General features: G+C 53.3%; 4 protein-coding genes across 5 annotated transcripts; 1 reads left to right on the top strand and 3 right to left on the bottom strand.

Moving 5' to 3' along the window:
• Positions 1–162: 162 nt before the first annotated feature.
• POLDIP2 (DNA polymerase delta interacting protein 2) lies at positions 163–9,677 on the bottom strand. Of its 2 annotated transcripts, XM_036122543.2 has the most exons (11): positions 9,447–9,675; positions 7,994–8,075; positions 6,138–6,235; positions 5,342–5,438; positions 5,101–5,176; positions 4,781–4,888; positions 4,193–4,329; positions 3,387–3,413; positions 3,086–3,211; positions 1,751–1,830; positions 163–1,210 (listed from the first exon to the last, which is right to left on the bottom strand). In XM_036122543.2, exons 1-11 carry the CDS (start codon positions 9,605–9,607, stop codon positions 1,096–1,098), a joined length of 1,107 nt encoding a protein of 368 aa, XP_035978436.1. In that variant the 5' UTR covers positions 9,608–9,675; the 3' UTR covers positions 163–1,095. The 2 variants fall into 2 exon arrangements, with proteins under 2 accessions (XP_035978436.1, XP_035978438.1); XM_036122545.2 differs by lacking the exon at positions 1,751–1,830 and having other exon boundaries at positions 9,447–9,677.
• A 98-nt stretch (positions 9,678–9,775) lies between these two features.
• On the top strand, positions 9,776–14,635 carry VMA12 (vacuolar ATPase assembly factor VMA12). Its single transcript, XM_036122550.2, has 6 exons — positions 9,776–10,027; positions 11,334–11,407; positions 11,746–11,835; positions 12,352–12,394; positions 12,607–12,719; positions 13,037–14,635. Exons 1-6 carry the CDS (start codon positions 9,817–9,819, stop codon positions 13,130–13,132), a joined length of 627 nt encoding a protein of 208 aa, XP_035978443.1. The 5' UTR covers positions 9,776–9,816; the 3' UTR covers positions 13,133–14,635.
• A 1,792-nt stretch (positions 14,636–16,427) lies between these two features.
• SEBOX (SEBOX homeobox) lies at positions 16,428–18,048 on the bottom strand. The gene is made up of 3 exons (XM_078066366.1): positions 18,018–18,048; positions 17,716–17,876; positions 16,428–17,574 (listed from the first exon to the last, which is right to left on the bottom strand). The coding sequence occupies exons 1-3, from the start codon at positions 18,046–18,048 to the stop codon at positions 17,194–17,196; spliced, it is 573 nt and encodes a 190-aa protein (XP_077922492.1). The 3' UTR covers positions 16,428–17,193.
• A 1,294-nt stretch (positions 18,049–19,342) lies between these two features.
• On the bottom strand, positions 19,343–22,337 carry VTN (vitronectin). Its single transcript, XM_036122539.2, has 8 exons — positions 22,142–22,337; positions 21,929–22,048; positions 21,532–21,852; positions 21,313–21,452; positions 20,899–21,055; positions 20,549–20,701; positions 19,777–20,130; positions 19,343–19,539 (listed from the first exon to the last, which is right to left on the bottom strand). Exons 1-8 carry the CDS (start codon positions 22,203–22,205, stop codon positions 19,427–19,429), a joined length of 1,422 nt encoding a protein of 473 aa, XP_035978432.1. The 5' UTR covers positions 22,206–22,337; the 3' UTR covers positions 19,343–19,426.
• Positions 22,338–22,956: the final 619 nt, after the last annotated feature.

Raw genomic sequence — 22,956 nt, 5'->3', positions numbered from 1 at the left:
CGTGCTTGCGGTGATTCGAGCTGGGTCAGCTCACTGCTGTGGACAAAGTTCTTGTATTCCTCCCGCTCACCAGCTTGTGTTCGCCCAGAGTCGGAAATCCTACTGCACTCAGTTGCCCTGCAACCCAGGCTCCCCCTGGTGGAGGATTAAGGACAACACTAATAAGGGCTGGAACTGAGATTTAATATTCAAGAATAAAACAACCTCTTTTAACAATCACTATGGTAGTAGGGAAGCAGGAATCTCTAAGATTCGGGGGAAAATGCAGCACATTTCATCTCTGGCTCTTGGAGATTTGCGAGCAGCTCAGAAAGTAGCTTGGCTCAGCCCCTCCTCGGCTAAGTTTCTGCATTTGCGGTCTGGAAAGGCCTGACAGATAGAAGCTCGCGGCTGGCAGGCCTGTTATTCCAGGGAACTCACACTGCTTGCCTTACTCCTTCCCAGGCCCAAGGAGGCCAGCGATGTCAATGGTGGCCAGTGCTGAGAGTCCGAGCCTGATGCTGGCCTCCTGCTCAGCATCTGGCAGAGGGTAAAGAAGACAACAAGAGTCCAGTCTAGTCCCCACCCCACTGGCTGAGAGGCACAGTGACCCTGGGAGACGTCCAGCCAAGCCCCAGCCTCAGGAGAGAAAGAGATACACTCTAGTAGATGGGGCAGTTTGCTGGAAAGGCAGCAAGGACAGCAACCAAGGGCCCCCACTGCGTCAAAAAGGGAGCCTGAGACCCCGGGGGCAGAAATGGCGAGGGGGGCCAGGTGTGCACTGGTTTATTGACCAAACCTCATATTCCAAACAACTTGTGTGACAGGCCAGGAAACCCCAGGCCTGTGGCAGCTGAACACAAACGTCCTGGTGGAAAGGTTTACTGGAACACAGTGTAGCCAGGGCTTACGGGGGAGGCCAGCCTTGGAGGAGTCCTACACAGGTCTTCTGGAGAAAACGATTACACCCACCCACCAAAAAAGAACCCCACAATCAAATGGCGCAAACGATAAAGAGACCCACTGTGGCCCATGGTGGAGAGAGAGTTCTGCAGCAATTGTGGGATGAGAGCTGTTCTTCAGGGGCCGAGCCTAGGCACTCAAGCCTCAGCTGGCCTACCAGTGAAGGCCCGAGGGTGGTGTCTTCTCATCTTTATTGCTTTCTAGGGAGAAGGGAGGGATCCGGACATCAAAGTGGGAACCATCAGGCCTCTCGAAGCGGAACGTGCCCCTGTGCGTCAGAGAGAAGCTGGGTTAGAGGGAGTGAGTGCTGAGGCCCTACTGAGGATCTTAGCCCAAGGCCCTCAGCTCCGGAACTCAACACAGCAGGATGAAGCAGGATGGGCTCTCTCCAGCCTGGCTCATGTCAGGATAACACTGGTCCAGAAACCCGAGAGCCCTTCCTGGCCCTACATGAAAAGAAGAAACACAGCTGCCCTGATTCTGGCCCTTAGATGTACGCTGCATAAGCTACCCAACCATACTTTCAGGTCAAGGAGTGAACCACCAGGGAAAAACCAGCTACATGGGCAACTCAGTGCAGCACCAAACCGTCAGACCTCTTGGGCCTAAGTCCTCAGTCCATGAAATCACAGGAACTAGAAAACAGAAAAAAATCAGACAAGTCCCACCCAAGAATGAATAGCAGCTAAAGCTCCATCTCTAGATGTCACCTGGCCCAGAATTAACGGCAAACTCTGAGCTCTCGCTTTTCTGAGCTGCGGCTGCGTGTGCGGAGTCGAGGCGCCCCGTCCCACGCGAGCCCACTCACCACATGTGGCCGCTGGAAGCCTGCAGGGAGACGTGGCTGCTATACTGGAATGCGGGCTGCTCCTTGGATAACACGGGTTCCTGGGAGGGTTCAGGCAAAATCTGTAAGGCCGGGCCAGCTCCCTGTACCCCGGGGCCACACGCTGCCAGTTCATCAGGACGGTGCCCCCTCCAGCTTCCCACAGTGACTGCGGGCCAGTACCACCTCCCAGAGCACAGCCACTGACGTGGGCCTTGCATTCTGCTTCTGGGAAAGAGAACCTCACACTCAACATCCGAGGCCACTGGGCAAAGATGCCGGGCATAGGACCTCCTCTGTACATAGCCCTTCCAGAGTCCATTCACGGAGTGCCTGAGCGCCAGGACCAGGGCGGTGTTCTGCAAACCTTTGCTGACTTAAATCTCCTGGTAATTATGAGGGTAATAGGTGTGACTCCCATTTAACAGGAAGAAACTGAGGTTTTTGATTAAACTGGCCCAAAGTTATGTGGTGAGTAAACCACACGTAGCTGGCATTCAAAGCCAGACTATCTCACTCCAAAGGCCTGTTCTCACTCAATATCCCACCCTGCTTCCCAAGCCCGTGCTGATGGGGATAAATACACGTTAAATGTGGCCACTGGCCATTTCTCGTGACTCTATTTCTCAGGAGACAGGGTGGGGTAGTGCAGGATTTGCAAAACCAGATCTCTTCTGGACCAGCAGAGGCGGCAGGTATGTAAAGAGGCAGAGGAAGGGGCGCCTGGGTGGCTCAGCCGCTGGGCGTCTGCCTTCAGCTCAGGTCGTGATCTCAGGGTCCTGGGATCGAGCCCCGCATCGGGCTCCCTGCTCGGCGGGAAGCCTGCTTCTCCCTCTCCCACTCCCCCTGCTTGTGTTCCTGCTCTTGCTAGCTCTCTCTCTGTCAAATGAATAAATAAAATCTTTTTAAAAAAAAAAGAGGCAGAGGAAGGACAACCAGAAGCAGAGGTTTGGGGGCGGGGGAGGAGCCCACCGAAGGGCACTCATGTTCATATGTTTAATAAGGCTCCGTGCTGGCAACAAGGACTCTACACAAGTGCGGACGTCAGACGCCCTTGGATTCGGATCCAGGTCCTGCCACCGTCAGCCACGGCACCGTGCGCCAGTTACTCACTTCGCAACCTCTCTCTTCATCTGTGAATCGGGCTGTAAGAAACCTATCTCACGGGGTTGTTGTGAGGTGTCACCCAGAACAGCCCAAGGCATTCACACACTGAGCCTCTGTCCCTAGCCACAGAGGAGAGGAGAGCAGGCACTCAGCCCCCAGGCCTGCTGGGAAGGACCAGAAACTGGGCATTATTAGCCTGATGATGCTCACCCTTCCCACCACGCCTCGGCCTCGCACTGTCTCCAAGGTGCCAGATAAACTGAATATCCTCCAGTGTCGCTCCCGAAGCTGCACCACGTCACTGTCGAGGTTCTCTAAGCGGATACAGTAGCGCCACTGTGGGGGGTGGGGAGAGTTCACAGCTGAGAAAGAACAGACCTGGGCTAGCCCACCCAGAATTCTAGGAAAGCAAAAGGCAACAAAGCCGGACACCTGCAGTGCACAGGCCCCTCCCGCCAGAGGCAAACTCCCCCTCTCCAAATCCCCCCCCCACCCCCAGGCACACACTCACCCAGTAGACATGGGAATTCTGGGCTTCCTGGGGAAAAAACAAAGAATTTAAGTCCCAGAGGGCAGGACCAAGTCTGTTCCAATCAACAGCTCTCCAACTGAGTAGGTGTATTCCAGGAAGGTTGCAGAGACAGAACAATGTCACGAGTGTCTGTGGGATGGTGACTGGACTATGGCCAACAAGCCCCAAAGGAGGCAGCCTCCCTCCTCCTCATCCCGTCAAGATCACCAACGGAGCTGGGTGCCAATGGAAGTCAGCCACAGGGCCCTTCCCTTTCTCACCAGTCTTCCAGCCAGCTGCTGCCCCCCCCCCCCCCCGCCCGCTCCGGAATCACTCCTGGCTTAGGCCACCGACCTCCTCCTCGGCCCTCCCAGAGCCCAACGCTATGACAACACTTGATGTGCTCTCTGCTAACCTCTCCCACTACCATGAGCTCCTGAAAGGCAGGGACAGGGTTTCATGTTTATTTGAAGCTCACAGCCAGGCAAGAAATAGCTCAATAAACATCTGACTAATGCATACAAAGTGTGAAGATCAGCCTCTACTGATTTAAACAAGTATGTGTATATTCTTCATAAACAGGAAGCCTTTGAACCAGAACAGAAGGGAGAGTCAGCCTGGAGGACTCTGTCCCAGAACCTGAGGGTCTCGCTGCTCCAGATCTTGGAGTCCACCCAATACGTGCAGCACTTGGAAGAACCACTAGGCACATGGTTTAAATGTGGAACCCACTCCAGTCACACTGGGGATACCACAGAAAATCTGGGGGCCCATCCCGAGGGAAGGGGCCCAGGCCAGGTACATACCCTCATGCCCATGTAGAAGGGGATGACAGTGACACGAATGTTCTCAGTCGTTTCCCGGTGGACATCAGAGAGCTCCAGCCAGGGGTGATTCTTCTCTTGCCAGGCCCGGAGTGTCTCCCGGGCCACAAAAGGGGGTGCTGGGGCAAAAGATAACTAGTTAGTCCAGGCCAGAGTCCCGGGTGTTCTCCAACTGCCCCTCCTAGAAAAATCTTCCGAGTGCCAACCCAGGTTAACGAGGCACCTGGACCTGAAGCAAAAGCACAGGCCGGAAGAAGGCACCAGGCCACCCAGAATAAGCCCCGAGCAGCTATGGGACATCCTGGGAAGAGAAAGGGGCTGGGAGTGAGGAGCCCAGGTCTTCAGACCCTACTGTAACCTTGACCTTGCCACTCACTAGCAACCAGCCTTTTCCTCATCCCTGAGCCTCACATTTCGTATCTATTAGGAAGAGATAATAGCCATCTGCCTGATAGATCTAATGGGAGGTTGAATAAGGTTGTGGATATACAGCTTTGAAGTTACTTCTGTGATACTGTCCTTTGAAGAAAAGGCTCTCCCATTCCAGCTTCCCTTCTTGAGAGAGCTCACCTTTTGTCTGGTCGTACAGAAGAAATCTTTCAAACAGCTCGTGCTGGATGGGAACCTGGTCAGTGGAGGTGTAGGGGAGGATGTCTTCATGGCTGACATAGTCCAGGCCTGGCACAGAGAGGGAAAAGAAACAGTGAAACTCACACAGGAAAAGGGAGGAACAAGGCTGAGAAGAACACAATGCCTGGCCTTGTCTCAAGGTGGGACGAGCCTGGCACCATCACTCTCAGCTTCTACAATCCCTCCTAGCAGATTAAAGGACATCGGAAAGGCATCAGAATCTTCTCACTGAGACACACCAGATGATGCTCACTACTCACCTGGGATGGCATAGAGGGCCCGGCTATCATCATGGTTAGCCAAGAAAGTCACAGCTTCTGTCTGAGATCTCTGAGACTGAGGCAAGAAGTGAGTCAGAGATTTTCTTAGTCACTATCCAGTCCTGAGAACTTGGGGCCCAGGGCTGGGCTCTCTTTGACCCTTCTCCCTCCCTCTGTCCCCATCAGGTTCAGGCCTTTCCCATGGAAAGAAACCCCAGGCCCAGCCATCCTGCTTACTTACTATATGTGGACAGTCTCGGGCATCAATCAGCACCTGATAGTAAGTGTGAGTTTTGCCTTTCACCTCCTTAGAACCATGGCCAGCAGGATTCTCTGCTCTAGAGGGTAGGAGAAAAAGCCCAAGATCACCCCAAGAGAAGCAGAAGTGGTGCCTGCCCTAGCTCCCTACCACCTCCTTACCTAGATAGACTAGTTAGTGCCTGATCTGAAGGGGCTTTGGCATCAGCTGGGTACCTGCTCAGCAACACCGGGCCCAGCCCCTCCCCAGTTAGGGGCCAACAAGGAAATATGGAGGACCCATGGCACAGAGTCTCCATTTGCCTTACTCTCTGGCTGCTTCTTGGAAGAAGGGGACCATGTTGAGAAAATCAAATTGCTGGTTCCATCCCTGAAGCCCCGAGTACCCCACTCTTCTCACATCCCTGAGGCGGTCTATGATTACTTAATGGAACTAGGCCTTTTTTTTTTAATGTACTCTAGTGATAAGAAATTGAAAGATTCTAACTGAATGTCAAAAAATCAAGAAAATTAGTCCCTCAACGCCTTCTGGGCTTATAATGCAAATAGAGAACAGCTTGGGAAAGCATCCTGGGGAGGCCTAAAGGGACCCTCTGGCTTTTAAGACTGTCCCTGGCACTCAGCACTTTTGTCTCCATGGTGTCCGGAAAGTACTCTGGGACTGTTCTGATGGCCCAGGAGGATGTTGAATTCCCCCCCGGGACCCCAATTACTTACGTCAGCCATGAGTCAGGCCTCCTCCTGAGGGTACTGTGAGGCATAATGACAGGGGTACTTACTTTTCTGGAGCTGCAGAAGCCACATCCCGATCATATAGTCTGGCCTGCCAGGGAAACAGGACGACACCTCGGTAGCCAAAAACACTATGCAGGAAGAGCTAAGAGGAAAGAGAGTCTCAGTGAGTGTGCAGTCCGCAAGTCCTTCCAGGTGGGACTCAGACCGCTGAGCAGCACAGGTAGCTGCAACCCCAGCAGGAGGTCCTGCCGATCTTTCTCTTGAACTCTGTGATCCACCCCCACCAGCTTCGGAACACTCTTACCGGCACACGTCCACGGCCATCCCACCCTGAGCGCGCCCGATCTCGTCGGAACACTCTTACCCCTCTTCACCTGGCTGACTTCTGCTGATCCTTTAGACCGTTGCTTAGAGCGCTAGGAAGACTTCCCTGACCTCCCCTCCACTCAGCACAGTGCATAGCCACTGACCCCATCGTAATTCCTTTCTAGACTGCCAACTCTACGAAGGCACTGCTTTCTGGTTCAAGTCCAACGCCCAACACCCGGTCCACTGTAGGCATACAAGAAAAGGGGAGTGGGAAGCTGAATAAACAAAAAGTCCTTACTTACAAGGGCCCTAAATCTCAGTGGATCTGGCACAAAGTTGATACAAAAACAAGAGCCTCACACCCACAGCGTATGTTACACTGCAATCAGTTCAACTATGACAAAGTATTAAAGGTTTGCTTTCCTTTTTTTTTCTCTCTCTCTTTTTTTTTTCTTTAGAGAGGGAGGAAGGGGAGAAGCAAAGGGAGAGGGAGAAAGAGAATCTTAAGCAGGCTCCACACCCAGCACAGAGCCAGATGCGGGGCTCGATCCCAGGACCCTGAGATCATGACCTGAGCCTAAACCAAGAGTCAGCCGCTGAAACTTCTGAGCCTCCCAGGCGCCCCCAAAGGTGTGCTTTTCTTCTTTTTTTTTTTTTAAGATTTTATTTTATTTATTTGACAGAGAGAGCGAGAGAGCACAAGCAGGGGGAACAGTAGAGGGAGAGGGAGAAGCAGGCTCCCTGCCAAGCAGCGAGCCCGATACGGGGCTTGATCCCAGGACCCTGAGATCATGACCTGAGCCGAAGGCAGACACTTAACCATCTGAGCCACCCAGGCACCCCAAAAGTGTGCTTTTCTGAAAGCTCCCCCCACTGGCTTCCCACCTTCCACTAAATTACAGGATTCTTCAACAACCTGGCCCTCTCCTCACTTTGGCTCAAATTATCTGTCCTGGGCGCCTGGGTGGCTCAGTCAGTTAGGCGTCTGCCTTTGGCTCGGATCATGATCCCAGGATCCTGGGATGGAGTCCCGCATTTGGCTCCCTGCTCAGCAGGGAGTCTGCTTCTCCCTCTCCCTCTGCCCCTCCCCCCTGCTCATGTGCTCACTCACTCTCTCTCTCTCTCTCAAATAAACAAAATCTTTAAAAAAAATCATCTCTGTCCACACTAACTTGGAAAGGGTACCCACTGACACATGAAAAGGATTCACATCCAGCAAAACAGAAACTCCATCTTAAAAAATTTGTGATTCTGGTCTGGCACTAAACATCAAGGCAGAAAACCGTAACATTCAGCCCTATGACCAAAACTGACCCTTTCAGAAGCAGGGCGCACCCTGAAAATGACAGATGAGGGGCACCTGGGTGGCTCAGTTGCTAAGCGTCTGCCTTCGGCTCAGGTCATGATCCCAGGGTCCTGGGATCGAGCCCCGCATCAGGCTCCCTGCTCGGCAGGAAGCCTGCTTCTCCCTCTCCCACTCCCCCTGCTTGTGTTCCTGCTCTCACTATCTCTCTCTGTCAAATAAATGGATAAAATCTTTAAAAAAGAAAGAAAGAAAAGAAAATGACAGATGACCCAGCCCAGCACTCACCTGCCCGGTCTCATATTTTCCGTTCTGTTTTGGCACCTCAAATACACCAACTGTCTCCAAAACTTTGCCCTCTGGTCGGTTTCTGATTAGGAAGGAAAAGAACAAGCAGCTGAAAAGCTGAGAAGGTAATGGTACCTATCCCATCAGAAAAAGCTACTAGGAGACTGAGGGGCCAGGCAGTGAGAGCAGCGAAGGGTCAAAGCAGTGTGGCAGGTGAAACAGGTAAGTGTCCTCACACACCACCACTCCAGATTCTGCCTTTCCCCCTTTGAGGTCCAGCCACAGGCCCTACCTCAGTTTCTGTGTTAGGTCTGACTGCTCCCCGATCACTTTCTTCTCTCTTCACTCTCAGCATTCCTCATATCATGCCCTCGCACCCTGCTTATTTATACCCCTTGCCTCTATTTCCTCCCTGACCCACCCTCCTGACTTCCCACAGCATTTTAACCGCCCTTCCCACCTTGCATTTCTGTTATTTGTGCCCATGTCTTATCTCCACTAGAGACTGTAGGTTCCCTGGGAGCAATGCCTGTGTCTGATTAGCCGTGGTCCCCCTCAGAGCCACTGTGTGTGAAATATTTGTTCTGTATAACTCCATCTATGTCTACCCCTGGAAACTGCAGCCTTCACCCTGCCCTTGAACTGCTTAGCAATCCTCTCCAAACATCCTAGTGCACTCCCTGCATTGCACCTAGTAGTCTCTCAATCTAGTTTTTGTTCAGATTCACGTCACATTTCACAGGGATCTTACACTGCAAATACTTATCATCTCTCCCCAATACCAGTGTCTAATTTCAGTCACCAAAAGGTCAGTTCTCTCAGTGGTCTCTCTGGACAGGGCTGCTCTTTCTAGGGGTCCTTCCAAGGTCTGCTATTCTTAGCATTTTGGAGATGTGAACCTTATGCTTCCTTCCTCTCACTTGATCTTCCAACCCCAATTTGACCTGCGGGTCCCATCGCTAGAGACAATGCTTACACCATTCCCCATGGCCTCAAGCCCCCTCCCCAAGTCACACAGAAAGAACCAATCTCCCCAAGGTCACGCTGAAACCCGGAACCCACGCAGGGCTCATTCTCAAGAGTCCAGTTTCCCACTTCGAGCATCTTTCTGAGGGTGGCTTTGTCCCAATCCGGGGCTGGGGGTTCAAGTCAAGAGCCCTAGGGCTTAATTAAAAGGCTGCCCACTAACAACAGCGCTCGAGATCCCCATTTGGGGAGGGAGGATTCGCTCCGGGAGGGTTACTAGCTCCCCCTCAGAGCCAGTCCTGCGTAACCCAGGGCTCCGGGCCGCGCTCCCTTCTGTTCCTGGCACACATCCCAGGCAGGGCAGGTCGGCTCCCGGCCGGAACCCTCTCCCGGGTCGAACTCAATCACCCTCGGCCGGCCCGGCCTCCTCCCTGGCCGGAACACACTCCCTGGGCTCCACGTACGGGCCCCGCGCTCCGTCCCTCACCGGGACGAGAGGTGCCTCCGCGTCGTCGTGGTCGCCTCTGGTGGGAAGGCCCCAGCTCCACCCGACGCACAGAGCGGCCTCGGCCCCCGTACCCCGGTTAGTGAGCGGGACCACCAGCGGCTGCCCACGGCCAGGGCCCGCCGGGCCACACAGCCCGCCATATCCCGCCGGAGCGCCCGCTCGGCTGCTGGCACTGGGCCCAACCCGCCCCCCGAGGCGTTCTGCTCCCGCCCCACACTGCCCCGCGCCGCGTCCCCGCCCCCTTGGCCCTCTGCCCCGCCTCATCCCGCCCCGTGAGCTCCATGCTCCTTCCGGCGCGCGATGGGCGGAAGTTCCGGCCCCCGGTCACCTGACCGTAGGTCCGCTAGACATGGCGTCTTGTTTGCTGGCGGGCAAGCGTCTGGTTCGCGCTTTGGGCCCCGGTGGGGAGCTGGAGCCAGAGCAGCTTCCCCGGAAGCTGCGGGCAGAACTTGAAGCCGCGCTGGGGAAGAAGCACAAGGACGGTGATCTTTCCAGTGGCTCCGCGCGCCTCGTGTCCTTCCGCCTGATCCGAGAGCTGCATCAGTACCTGAGAGAGAGGGGTGAGCCGTAGTCTCCAGCCCGGACTCGCCTCTCTTTTTCCAGAGTCTTTTCCCTCTTTAGTCTTTTCCCACCTCTAGCATCGTTGTGAGGGGGAAAAAAAAATCCATCACTCTCCTCCACCCGCGGAACGGTCATCTAGCCAACCCAAGAGTCACCTCATAAACCGTAGGACAACCCACTCCAACAGCTTCCATGGGGATTTCTCGTGGGTGACAAAATTTACCTGTGCAGTTTCTGCTCTCTTGAGAGTCTCCTCTTCACTACCAGGCCGCCTTAGGGCCGCCTGACCTTTGAGGAAGTCCAGTTCTAACCCAGTAATGCCGCACAAGTTCAGTTTCTTCCTTTTAAGCCACATTAGAAAACAACTTAGGATAGTGAGCTTGTCCTGTTTGGGAATCTGGATTTCTTTGCATCTCAAAAGCAAGTCAAATCTGGGGCGCCTGGGTGGCTCAGTCGGTTAAGTGGCTGCCTTCCTCTCAGGTCATGATCCCAGGGTCCTGGGATCGAGCCCCACGTCAGGGTGGGGCTGAGCAGGGAGCCTGCTTCTCCCTCTCCCTCTGCCTCCCTCTCTGCCTACTTGTGCTCTCTATCTCTCTGTCAAAAATAAATAAATAAAATCTTTTTTAAAAAAAACTTAAAAAAAAAAAAGGAAGTCAAATCTGATAGTTTCTTTTTTTTTTCACATAGGATGATGGAAGGGTGTGTTGAAAGACCTGAACTGGGAGTAGCATCTGAGTTCTAGTCATAGCTCTGCCACAAACTCCCCTTGGAGAAGTCGTTTCTCATCCTTGGGTCTCAGTTCCCTTAACTGTAAAGGAAAGGACTAGGACAAACTGGTTTGTAAGGTCTTTTGTCAGAATGAACATAGCCTACCCAGAAGTAGGGTGCCCTTTGTAGACTGCACAACTACTAGAACTATTGGAAGTAAAAAGTATCTTACAGATCATCTAGTACACTGTTCTCTGAGTATTTAGCATCACTGTGACTTAAACCTATTTAGGGCATTTCTGTTGTGGCCACAGTGTGACTTAATCTAAACGCAAATGTAAGTGGCTTACTTGTTAGCTGTGACATTGGCAAGATAATTGAGAGCTGACACTTAGTCAGCTGGGTGCACTAGGAGATATTTTTGTGGAATTGTCCTCAATTCTTCTCACTTGAAAATGATCTTGGAGATGAATTGAAATAGGGATGGCCATGTTTTATTTTGGTAGAAAAAAGAGAAGGGTCAGACCCTTTTCTGATCTTAATCCTTCAACCTTAGTCCTATGCATCATTATGTTTATAAAAATCTTTTTTTCCCAGGTTCCACACTATACCTTCATGAGCTCCTAGAAGGCAGTGAAATCTATCTCCCAGAGGTTGTGAAGCCTCCCCGGGTATGTAAGGGATATATTTCTGAGAGTGGGTGTTGGCTGAATTGGACTTACTCACGATACATTCAGATTTATGAATCAACCTTTGGGCTCAAAAATTTGTCTTTTAAATCCTTGAGAGCTGGAGTGGGGGAGCCAGATACTGTCCTCCCTGCTTGACAGCTTGGAAAACAGATCCCTCCAAAAAAGTTTCCAAAGCAGTGGAGGCAGAACTAATGAATGCATGGGTCTCTTGGCACCCTTTAGCAGTGCTTTGTCCCCTGAAACCAATGAACCAATGATTGTGACATGGCTTCCTAGCAAGCCGGGAATACCCTTCTCATTTGATTTTTCTGCCTCAGAACCCAGAGCTAGTGGCCCGTTTGGAGAAGATTAAGATACAGCTGGCCAATGAGGAATATAAACGGATCACATACAATGTCACCTGTAAGGTAAGGGCCTGCTCTTCAGTACAAGGCCTGAGTAACTCCTGAAAGCAGAGCCCTGTGCTGGGAAGAGGTACAGAGGGAAAAAACATCGTGGAAGCTTGGTTTTTATACGAGTCAGGGACCATAGAAGCTCTGTGCTGCATACAAACCTAATATAATTCCCAACTCCTTTACTGAGACTCTGGGCTCAGATGGTGACTGAATTCTTAAAAGTCATAGAGATGGAGATAAGCCTTGGAGCCTTTCTTCTGACAGGGCTCCCTATTGTTCTGTGACATGCTCCCACCCTGGAGCAAGAGAGGAGTAGATAGGTACTGGGAACCTATGTCCTTTCTCTGAAATGCTGGATCTGTGGTTCAGAAAAAAATCCAGCTGGTCCCCGACAACAGAATCCATGGAGAAGGCAGAGTTAATGTGTTGGGAAATAAAGAGAGCAGAGCCCAGACTGACAAATGGATACTCTCTGGGCTGCCTCTGAGCTGCTTCCTTTTGGAGTCATTTGTATTTTCTTTTTCCCAGGATTCAAGGCATGGTGGGACTCTTAGTGACCTAGGAAAGCAAGGTGAGGTACTGGGAAATCACATTGCTAAAGCCTCTCCCTGGGAGGGGTTGGTCATGGCACTTCTTCCCACCCCAGTGCTCTGGGTTTAAGCCTGAGCTATTCAGGCTTGCTGTTTGAAGGAAACCCAGTTGATGGGGGAGGCAGCCCTGAGATAAGAGGGCTTTGTGGAGGATGCTGACTTCAAGGTTTCTTCCCTGGGTTCTTCCCCAAAGTGAGGTCAGTGAAAGCTCTGGTCATCACCATCTTCAACTTTATTGTCACGGTGGCAGCTGCCTTCGTCTGCACTTACCTTGGAAGCCAATACATCTTCACGGAAATGGCCTCAGTAAGTAGGCACTGGGCAGGGCAGGGTGCTCCGGGTGGGAGTGTTGGTGGGAGAGAGAGGACGTATGTGAAGGTGCCTTGAACAAGTTAGGTGTTAAGCAAGTAGTAAATTTATGTAGTAAACAAGAGGAGCATTTGAGTTGTCCAGCAGTCATGGGAGTATATAATAACCTCAAGAGAATCCAGATCCTATTTTCTTCCTTTCCCCCCAACTTATGGGTCCCCTCACGCCCCCCCCCCATATTTACTAGAGGTGCCAGAGGCTGCAGAGCTGGATGCTGGCCTGCATCCCCTAAGCCTGGTTCTCTCTCTCCCCAGCGGGTACTGGCTGCCTTGATCGTGGCCTCTGTGGTGGGCCTGGCCGAGCTGTATGTCATGGTGCGGGCGATGGAAGGCGAGTTGGGAGAGCTTTAACTGATGGGTCATCATCAAAGTCTGGAGCAGGTTTCGGGAGACTCCAGGCTCCCAGTTGCCAATCACTGACTCTCAGTCAACCTGTCAGGCCCTTTGTCCACAGCTCTGGTTAGTCAGAGGGCCAAGCCAAGGCCACCTGCTCTTCCTGCCAAAGCCCTGTACTCTGTCAATTTTCAGAGGGGCAGTAAAGGAGAGTCAGACAACAACTGAAAAGAACTGGTCTTTCAGTTCCTTCTCCTGAACCCAGTGCCCATCTGCCTTCTCTAGTCCATCTGGGCACTGCCCAGGCTGGGTTTTCCTCCTTCAGGAGTAAATAGAATCCAGGTCTTCCCAGAAGTAGACCATATTGCCTTGAACTTCCCCAAGTGCATAAATCGATGGTCACCCTTGCTCCACACATCCCTGATGCAGACCTGTAATTTAGATCAGTAACCTCCAAAAAAGCAGAAAGGATTCCTTCTCTCCAGTTTGTGTCAGAAGAGGAACTGATCACAGGACATCAAATAAGAGAAAGGTTGGTACAGATGGTGAAGTTGGGAGCTAGGCAGCTGCCTTTCCGGAATCTTAGTTTCGGTCTTCATCCTCTGCTCGCCATTTTCAGATTTTCTATATGCTTCTACCTGTCTCTACCACTCACCAGCCCTCCTTAAACATCCCACCTTTCCATCACCCTTTGCTCTGCCTCCAAAAATGAAACCAGTTTAGATGGCAAAACAGTATGTCTGCTTTTAATTGAAAAATCTCTTGTGCTTTGTGTGTGTTGGTGGGAAGAGTATGCCTACTGTGGATTGTCTCAGCTAATAAAGGGAGACGTTCTTTGTAGATAGGGACTGTTTCCAGATTTAAGTGTATATGTGAATATGAATAAGCATACGCATGAATACGTACACATAATATATTATGAATACGTATACATATCATCATACATAAGCCTAACGGAAGATATTTTATGTAGGTTCTTAAAATATCTGGGTTTGGGGGGGCGCTGGGTGGCTCAGTCGTTAAACGTCTGCCTTCGGCTCGGGTTTGATCCCAGGGTCCTGGGATCGAGCCCCACATCGGGTTCCCTGCTCAGCAGGAAGCCTGATTCTCCCTCTCCCACTCCCTCTGCTTGTGTTCGTCTCTCTCTTTCTCTCTCTGTCAAATAAATAAGATCTTAAAAAAAATCTGGGTTTGGGTGAGTGCGGAAAATAGTTTATAAACATGCACAGTTGAGTAATTGTTTTACGTGATTATTTTTGGTCTTCATAACAATCCTGGAGGTTGGAAGAGGAAATAACTTTAGGCCCCTTTTCCCGAAGACAAAACTGAGGCTGAGAGAAGTCAGATGACCAGCTGTGGTCTTTCCTCTGTTAAATGGAGCCAAAGACTGCTAGGTTGTTCTGAAGTCCCCATGTAATGTTAAACTTCAAAGAACTTAGATTAGCGGTATACTGATAGAATCTGTGTAAAGGTACTTAAAAATTGTCAGTTTTTTATCCAATAAATATTTATTGTATCCACTGCATTCTTATTTCAAATCTTGTGACAACACACAAGCTCAAAGATTCCTTAGTTTTGATATTTGTTCAGGGTCTGTTCCTAATGGTTCCTATATTCCTTTCCATTTGTTCACACTATGAATTCCTATGGTGTTTTTTTTTCCCCAGGGTACTCTTCTGTTCTTAGAAATTACACACTCAGGGGGCACCTGGGTGGCTCAGTTGGTTAAGCGTCTGACTCGTGATTTCGGTTCAGGTCATGATTTCATGGGTTATGAGATTGAGCCCTGCATCAGCTCTGAGCTCAGTGGGAAGTCTGCTTGAGTCTCCCTCCCTTTCTCCCTCTGCCCCTCCCCCTACTCTCTCTCTCTCTCTCTCTCAAATAAATCTTTTTAAAAAGGAGGAAAGAAATTACACGCTCATGGGTTCAGTAGACATTTGTTCCACAGTGCTTGCTAGTTTCTACTTGGTACATAGCCAGTCTGAGCTTCCCCAGACAGTACATGAGAGAGGGAAGGTTTCATTCCTTCTGTTCCACCATAGATGACTTTGTTGAGAAATCTTAGAAGTTCTGTTGTTGGTTGAAAGAAATGTCAACTGTGAGAAAAAAGTTAAGATGGCATTTTATAATGTTTCTAGCAACCCAGACCATTTAAGACTGAGTTTAAAAGCTACACTGAATGTTTGTGGAGATTCGTGGCTATCGTACTTTGCTAAACTCTGTGGGCCAGGTAGCGTGTGGGACCACATAGCCTTCAGCGTTCACACCCCCCAGATACCTGGATTGGAAGGTTGGAAGGCTTGTAAATGTTAGATAAAGAGCAGGCCCCCTCAAACAGCTTCTGCCGCAGGGTGTCTTCTCACACTGAGATTGGGGTCATTCCACACACACACCCGTTTCACTAGAATGGGGTCCTTACCTTGATCCCAGGCCCCTCCTCACAAGTCAGCAGGCTTCTGTGGCCTTGAACACTTACTGAGAACTGCTTTATGAGCCAAGTACTGTGCTAGCTGCTGGAGATCAAGAGGTAGAAGACCTAGTTTCTGCCAAGGGATTCTTCACCGTGCAAAGTGTTTTTCCACGTGCAGGGGCAGAGTTGGAGATAGCAATAAGGTGGCCTGTCCTCTGGTTCTTGTCACAGAGAAGAGCACTCTCTCTGCTCTCAGCCACTTCCTCCATCTCTCACCACCCCATACTTTTCTCCAGCGCAGTCTGGGCCCAGGGCTTCCCAGGGCAAAAGGGGAGTTCTTGGCAGGAGGCCAGAGGATCAAGAAGTTTGGTGTCCTCCCGGTTTCTCCTAGCCTGCTGTATGGAGATGGAAGGCACCTCGGGTGAATTGAGAGCTTTTATAACGCATCACACCACATGAAGCCCTTCACTTAACATTATTGCTTCTCATTGCCCAAATGGAGAGAAGACAAGTATTATCACCCCCCATTTTTTGCAGGCTCATAGACTTTCAGAGAGTTGTAAGGTTACATAGCAGAGCCAGGATTTGAATCCAGCCCGGACTGATTGCCAACTCCATGCTTTCCTGGAGCAGAGCAGCTCCAGAAATGGTAGCAGCTGGAGCGGCCTGGAAGCCGTGGGAGCAGGAGCAGAACGTGCCGGCAGAGGCTCCCATCTCCCAGCCAGAGCCCTAAGCCCTTCAATTAACTGTCCCTCTAATCCCAGTAGAAGCCTGGGTAATGCCTCCCACCCAGGATCTGTGTGAAACCTGGCCCTATTTAGGGATTAGGTGATGGAGATACATCTCAAAAGCAAACGGCGCTTGTCCCCATTCATTTGCAGCACACAACAATCCAGATTAAGTGTATAGAGTTTGGGTTTTATTTGGAGATTAGTTGGTATTACAGATGATGGTGATACGAAAACCCAAGGTTGCCAGCGCGCACGCCCCCACCCCCCGCTAAATCTGTCAGGTTGTCTCCACAGCCTCAGGTCAGAGGGCAGTCGATCTGATCTTTGTGAAAATTAAATGAACATAAGCCCTGGGCTCCTCTTTCTACTTTATTACTTTAATATCACTTCCTCTTCAGATCCATGGTTCCAATTCATTTGTCCAGGTGGTGGCAGGTCAGAAGAGGGGGCCCTGGTTCCCAGCAGGCTGGAATTCGTTTCCGTGCTCTCCTCACCGAACTCACCTAGCAGCTAGCTAATGGCCTGAAAGTGAGGGGCGGCTGCCCGTTCTTTGGAGGGAGGAGAGCTTTTATAACGCATCACACCACATGAAGCCCCCACTTGTCAGCTGGGGTGAGAAGAATTGGGGGCCAGGCCTGGCTCCAGAGAGGTGGACAACCCGGCCCTTACCCCATCTCTCTGAAGGTACCTCCTGCCATGGTGATGGGCGTAGGCTCCAGGAGGGGCAGGGCGCTGCGTAGCAGGAGCCAGGCCCTGGGGACTCAGGGCCGGCCTGGAGGACAGTGGGAGGGAGGGATGCCTCAGCTAACCTTCCTTCTGATAAGAGAACTCCCTTGTGTAACAGGTGGGGTGGGGGATCCACTTCTGATGTGTTTAGTCCTAAGGGGCAGGGTGGGCTGCAGAGCCAGAGGAGTGGTCTCCCAAGTTCTAGGCTTCGATTAGGAGTGGTCCAGGTTGGTGACGATGGCGGAGGCATAGATGAGGTCAGATAAGCTGCCCAATGAGGTCTGGGGAGTGGCTCGCTCTGAAGAAAGGTGGACCCCTGAAGCCCCAGCTGGTCCCCATGGGGCCACAGCTTTAGCCCCTGCCCAGCCCTGCCCTGGACTCAAGCCGGGAGCTGGGCAGGAGGCATGTCGACTCATTGAGGCACACTGAGGTGTGCTGTTGGAGGGCGGAAGCTGGCCTAGTGTTCGGGGCTCCCGGGCCTGCTGGAGGGTGTCTGGAAGAGATCGGGCTCTCTGGGTGTGCTCGGGCCTGGGGCTTAGGCCTCCTGCCTTCCTGTTCTTGATTCTCTTGGCCCGGCGGTTCTGAAACCACACCTGATAAGGGAAAAAGGAATCTCTTCTGGCTCCAGCTCCCCCTTCCCCAGCTACAGGGAAAGCAAAACCTGGAGGCGGGGATACCCAGAAAAAAGGGACTGTGCGAGAGTACCCCCACCCTGAGAGGGGGTCACTGCTCACCTGTATCTTGGCCTCAGGAAGGCAGGTGACCCGAGCCAGGTGCTCACGGGTGCCGATGTCGGGGTAGGGCCGTGCTGCAAACGCCCGCTCCAGCTCCAACAGCTGCCCCCTGCTGAAGGTGGTCCGCTTTCTCCGGGGGGAACCCAACCCACTGGCATGGCCTGCGGGCCAGAGTAGGAGTCAAGCCAGGACTCCCTGCGAGAGCCTCCATCCCAGCCTCAAAACTCCCAGCTGACTCTCTGCTCCCTCGCTTCCACCTTCCCCACATTCTCCCCCTGCCCACCCTTTCCCCACCAGATCACCTGGTGAGGATGCATCCACAGGGCTGGCCATGGAGCTGGCGGAGAATGAGGAGCCAGAGGGCCATGCCAAGGTTGTGCCCGCACCGCACCCCTCCTCCTGGCATTTTATCCTGCTCAGAGGGTTGGCCCCGCCTCCAGGAGGGGAGAGGTTTCATGTCCAGCTTGAGGGGAGCAGAGCCGTCCCAGAGGAAGGAGGGGAGGCCAGGGGCAGTGTTGGGGCTTGTGTGGGTATGGGTGGAGCAAAACTTCTGTGGCCCCTGCTCCTCCGGGGCTTCATAAAGGAAGCCGGTCCGAGCCCTGCTCCTCGCACCGCGGACTCCAGCAGTCTGTGTCTGAAATCCTGTACTTTGTGAAAATCTTCCTAGGACTCCTTCCAGGAAGCTGAAAAAATCCCTCTCTCTAGTGCTCCCAGTGCTTCACCTGCCCCTTCTGGAGCCCTCAGTGCCCTGGCGCTGGCTACCTTTAAGGGAGAGTGGGTGGAGTCCTATGCCACAACCGAAGGCTGGGCAGGATGAGGATGACAGGGATAGCAGGTGAACTGCAGCCACCCCGCCCTCAGCAGGGCTGGGGAGCAGATGTCACTACCAGCTTGCCCTCAGGTCTGCTTTAGAGACTCGTCTGCATCCAACCCTTTGAAAGCCCAAATGGGCTTCTTGGAGTCCAGGAACCTAGAACCGGAGGAGGTTCCACAGGTACAATCAAGGCATTCTAAGAAAGATGTTTGTATTTGCAGAGTATTCATCCTTGTAAGTCTTTGGAGCCACTTTTCTAAGAGAAGTGGGTGCGTTTGAATTTCTTTTGCGTTCTTGCCCTTCCATCTCCTCTAACTTTCAGTACCGCACACCCCAGACCCGAGACAGAGGCCTCAAAGAAAGGCTCATCCTAGGGGTGGGTTTGGGGGAGCACACCAGTTCCCTAGGCTAACCATATTGCAGGCTCAGGATGGGCAGGAAAGCTAAGCCAGAAGCCTACCTCCCTCTGCCCCTTCTCTCTCCTCCAAGACCCTAGTCAACTCCAAGAGGCAAAGCAAGCCCAGGGCTAGGAGGGGCACTTGGTAGCTCCTGTCATCATCAGTGGGGTTCAAGCTCCTGCTAATGTTGGTAGGTTGGTAGGGGCTGCTTAGCTCAGGAGGAAGGCTAGCACTCATGAGGCCCTCCTCAGCCCAGAGCTTTTTGGGTTCACAGAGAGGGCCTGAACTCAATGTGGACTGGACACAAGGTGGCTCTCCTCCCCCAAGACATGGTGACGGCCCAGCCTCCCTTCCTTTCCCCAAGCAGATCCCTGTCTCCTGCCTGTACACCCCAGTCAGGACAGTAGTCTTAAACTCAGGGTCAAGGGATCTTTATTGGGCTGGGAGGAAGAGGTTGAGGAAGGAGCAGTGGAGGGCCCAGCTGTGTGGGCTCAGATTCCTACTGGTGGCCAGGGGCTGAGCAGCCCAGCCAGTACTGGGCAATGGAGCGTGGGTAAGGAGGGCTCACAGTGTCCACTCGCCGTGTACGAAGGTTGACTCGGTAGTACTTGTCTGGAAGAGAGGTCGGGAGAGGGTGTGTGAGACCCAGCCTGGCCCTGCCCAGTCCTGCCCTGAGAAAGAAGACATGGGTCTCTCCTGGAAGGGTAAGTGAACATCCAAAATGCAGCTAAGGACTCCCACCCTGGCTTTCTGGAGTCAGCACCCAAGGGCCATGTTCAGCCCATGGGGGACCAGGGACAGCAGGGAAGACCCAGCTAGACAAGCTCCAAGGATGGCAGAGGCTCCCACCTCGTGAGAAGAAGTAAACACTTTGGATGGGCTCGCAGGCGGCAGGCACAAGCCAGTCCATGTCGTAGTCATCATAGTTGTAGGTGCCCAGGCTGCTCTCCTCACTGGAGAACCAGGACAGCCAGGTTGAACGGGATTGCCGCTGGGGGGTCTGGCTGCGGCCTCGGCCACGGTGACGGTGACGGTTACGGCGTGAACGGTAGCGCTTACGGCTACGCCACTTAGACTTGGGCTTCTTGGCCCAGGATCGGGGAGCTGAGCCCGAGATGTAGATGCGGCCGGCCATGGCCGCATCCACCTGCGTGGGCACACCAAGCCAGTCCTGGCTGATGAACCGGGGCTGTCCAGCACCACCTGTGGCAGGGGATGGGTTAATGAGAACCCTGAGGGCCTGTAGAGTTCATCTGGTGCCCAACAGTGGGCTGTGTGCCTTGCCCAAGGACGCCGCAAGCTCATGGCAGAGCACAGCACCCGGGCCCTCTGACTCCCTGTTCAGTGCTCTTTCTCCTGGCCTTCCTCCACTACAGCCCTCCCCACTTGCCTCAGCCACGGCCACTCCTCCTGCTGGCTATGCCCTTGGCTGTGCTAGGCAAAGTCCAACGTGTGGGGTCCAGGTGGACCTCCCCCCAAAGGTCAACAGAAACAAAGTCTGGCCTGAGCAAACAGCTTTTGATCCATAGCTCTGCAATCACAGCCCCCTCTGGCCTGCTGTGCCCTGCCCCTCCCCAGAGGGTCCCAGGAGGAGAAAGCGAGACTTGCCCTCCCTCCATACCAGAGGGTCTGCTCCGGAAGAGAAGCTCGAAGAGGGTCTCCCAGCTGTCCCTCTGCAGCAGGGCAAAGTGTTCAAACACGGCAGACAGGGAGCTGCCTTCACACTCCTCCTGACTGGGTTGCTGCTGGAACTCGTACTCCCAGTACTGTCTCCCTGAGCGGGGAAGCCGGTGGGGGGGGGGGGGGTGGAGGGGGGAACGTGTGAGCAAGGCTGGAAAGCCAGCCCCAAGGCTGCTGAAGATAGGAGCTCCTGGCAGGGGGCAAGCCTAGTTTGACCCTGCCCCTAGAGGAGTGTGGAGGCAAACCGGGACCACCCCACTGCCTGCTTTCTCGCACCCACTCCCTTAGTACCCTTAAAGAAGTAGACCCGCTCCCGGCCACTGTAGCTATGAGCAGGGAGAGCCAAGGCTGCATCCACGTTGTCCGGAATGCCCTTGAAGCCTTCAGAGATGTTGCGGGGGAAATCTGGGTCCAGGACACCATCCTCGAAGCGCCAGTACTGATTACCCTAAGGGGTAGAGAAGGAGGAGGGAGTGAGGAGGAAGCTGGCTGGGCACAGGCAGAGTCCCCCACCCAAGGCAGCAGTCCCAATTCTAGGCTTGTCGCCCGGGACCTGGAGCCCTGGGCTTCCCTGTCCTCAAGAGCCCCAGTCAGGGACCACAGGCTGGGATCCAGCCTTCCTGCCCACCCTAGTCCTGGGCACAGCAGCCCTCCACCCCTGCCTAGACACCCTTGACCCTGACCCACAGCCCCTGGGCCCGGTACCTTGAAGAGGTAGGTCTTCCCCTGACAGTTGATGCGAGTGAAGGCAGCATCAATGGGGCCCTCAATGCCCCAGACATCTTGGATAAGCTTGGGGTACCCAGGCCTCACTCCCTCTTCATCCAGCTCATAACAGTACTGCCCTAGAGTGCGGGAGGCTGTGTGAGGGAGGGGATGTTCCAGGGGCAGACCCCTACCCCCAAGACGTGCCCCTGGAGTCACCTCGGAAGGCAAAGAGGGAGCCATTCTTGAGGTCAGTGAAGGCATCAAAGGGCTTCCCACTGCATAGCTCCTCCTTTGCTGGGGACTCAGGGATGTCTTCGGCATGGGTCTCCGGCCCTGAGGGCTCCTGCCCAGTTCCTGGAGCCTCTTCTTCAGTGACCAGAATAGGTACCTGGGCAGGAGACTCCTCACGCTGGGTCTGCAGGCCAGGGGTCAGCATGGTGCTCTCCTGCTGTGTGAGGACACTCCCTCTCGACCCCTCGGGGTAGTCAGTGGCCCCGTACTCATCTTCTGGCAGAGTGAATACATCCCCACGAGTCACTGCGGGCAGAGTGGGTGGTGGTGAGTGTCCAGCTGCAGAGGGGACCCCTGGCCCAGCCAGCCCCTCTGGACGCACCTTGGGGCTTGCACTCGGTCACATAGTCCTCGCAGCAGCTCTGGTAGTAAGAGCAGAGCTCGTCACACTGACACTTCCTGTCGGCGTTGAAGCCCTCTGTACAGCGGCCCATGCAGGACTCTGTGGGGAGGAGGTGTTAGTTGGCATGGCCAAGCCCGGACCACCCTTGCCCACCCTCCATTGGCCTGAACAGCCGCCAATCCCCTCTTGCACCTTGGTCAGCCAGAACAACGCAGGCCAGCAGGGCTAGCAGCAGCAGGGGCCTTGGGGAGGCCATGGCAGGCCCCTAGCTTCTAGCCAGGTGAGCTGGGCTCTGTGCTCCTGGAGGGAGGTCTCCACTTCGATGCTTGAGGAAGGGAGGGCGAGGTGGGGACTGGGAGGGCAGGAGCCAGAGAAAAAGAGCTGTGCCTTTTCTGCTGTTTGCTCAATCTCTGGCCCAACCCCCAGTGCCCTGGGCCCCAGAGGCTGCTGCAGCAAAGGGTCACATTCCTGGAACTCCGGGCCTGGGAGAACTGTGAATAGGATCCTTGCCAAGCTCCGTGTCATAACAGAAGGGAAACAGCACAGTGGATCTGGAGGACGTAAAGAAGGCCCACTGTGCCACTCACAGGCTGTGTGACCTTGGGCAAATGGTTTTACCTGCCCTGGCTTTCTTTTTGGTTAAGTGAGATTAATAATGCTTGCCTCCTGTTGTGTTGGGGGTTACACAAGCTAAAGCAGACGCAATGCCGAGTGCCTGGAGTAGCGCCAGCTTCATTCTCCATAAATGGTTATTTATCTGTGATCTGTTTGATCAGGCACATCTCTGACTGTCTCACCCACCCACTGTGTATTTAGGGCAGTGAAAGGGGGGGGGTTGGAGGAATGCTGGTAAGCATCCTGGGGGAATTTTTTTATCATAAAAAAACAGATTTTCGTGTTTAGGTTCAACTCTTGGGTGCATTGATTTCCCCAAGCTGGGCTTCACAGCACAGCAAAATTGGGTGAATATTAACCGTTTGGACTGGATTTGATTCCTTAGTCTCCCC

The sequence above is a fragment of the Halichoerus grypus genome, chromosome 2, assembly GCF_964656455.1.
Source record: "Halichoerus grypus chromosome 2, mHalGry1.hap1.1, whole genome shotgun sequence".
In the NCBI taxonomy this organism is placed as follows: domain Eukaryota; kingdom Metazoa; phylum Chordata; class Mammalia; order Carnivora; family Phocidae; genus Halichoerus; species Halichoerus grypus.
The sequence above is the reverse complement of the archived record's forward strand: the minus strand, read 5'-3'. Positions and strand labels throughout refer to the sequence as shown.

Coding starts and splice junctions, on each gene's coding strand:
- POLDIP2 (XM_036122543.2), bottom strand. CDS start 9,607: ATGGCGGGCTGTGTGGCCCGGCGGGCCCTGGCCGTGGGCAGCCGCTGG. Junction 5,177..5,341: donor CCCGAGACTGTCCACATATA/GTAAGTAAGCAG, acceptor TTCTTGCCTCAG/TCTCAGAGATCTCAGACAGA. Junction 4,330..4,780: donor TCTGTACGACCAGACAAAAG/GTGAGCTCTCTC, acceptor CTTTTGCCCCAG/CACCCCCTTTTGTGGCCCGG.
- VMA12 (XM_036122550.2), top strand. CDS start 9,817: ATGGCGTCTTGTTTGCTGGCGGGCAAGCGTCTGGTTCGCGCTTTGGGC. Junction 11,836..12,351: donor CATACAATGTCACCTGTAAG/GTAAGGGCCTGC, acceptor TCTTTTTCCCAG/GATTCAAGGCATGGTGGGAC. Junction 12,395..12,606: donor TAGTGACCTAGGAAAGCAAG/GTGAGGTACTGG, acceptor TCTTCCCCAAAG/TGAGGTCAGTGAAAGCTCTG.
- SEBOX (XM_078066366.1), bottom strand. CDS start 18,048: ATGGCCAGCCCTGTGGATGCATCCTCACCAG. Junction 17,877..18,017: donor TGTGGATGCATCCTCACCAG/GTGATCTGGTGG, acceptor TCTGGCCCGCAG/GCCATGCCAGTGGGTTGGGT. Junction 17,575..17,715: donor TTCCTGAGGCCAAGATACAG/GTGAGCAGTGAC, acceptor TTCCCTTATCAG/GTGTGGTTTCAGAACCGCCG.
- VTN (XM_036122539.2), bottom strand. CDS start 22,205: ATGGCCTCCCCAAGGCCCCTGCTGCTGCTAGCCCTGCTGGCCTGCGTT. Junction 21,453..21,531: donor CTCCCTCTTTGCCTTCCGAG/GTGACTCCAGGG, acceptor CCCGCACTCTAG/GGCAGTACTGTTATGAGCTG. Junction 20,131..20,548: donor CTTCCGGAGCAGACCCTCTG/GTATGGAGGGAG, acceptor CCCCTGCCACAG/GTGGTGCTGGACAGCCCCGG.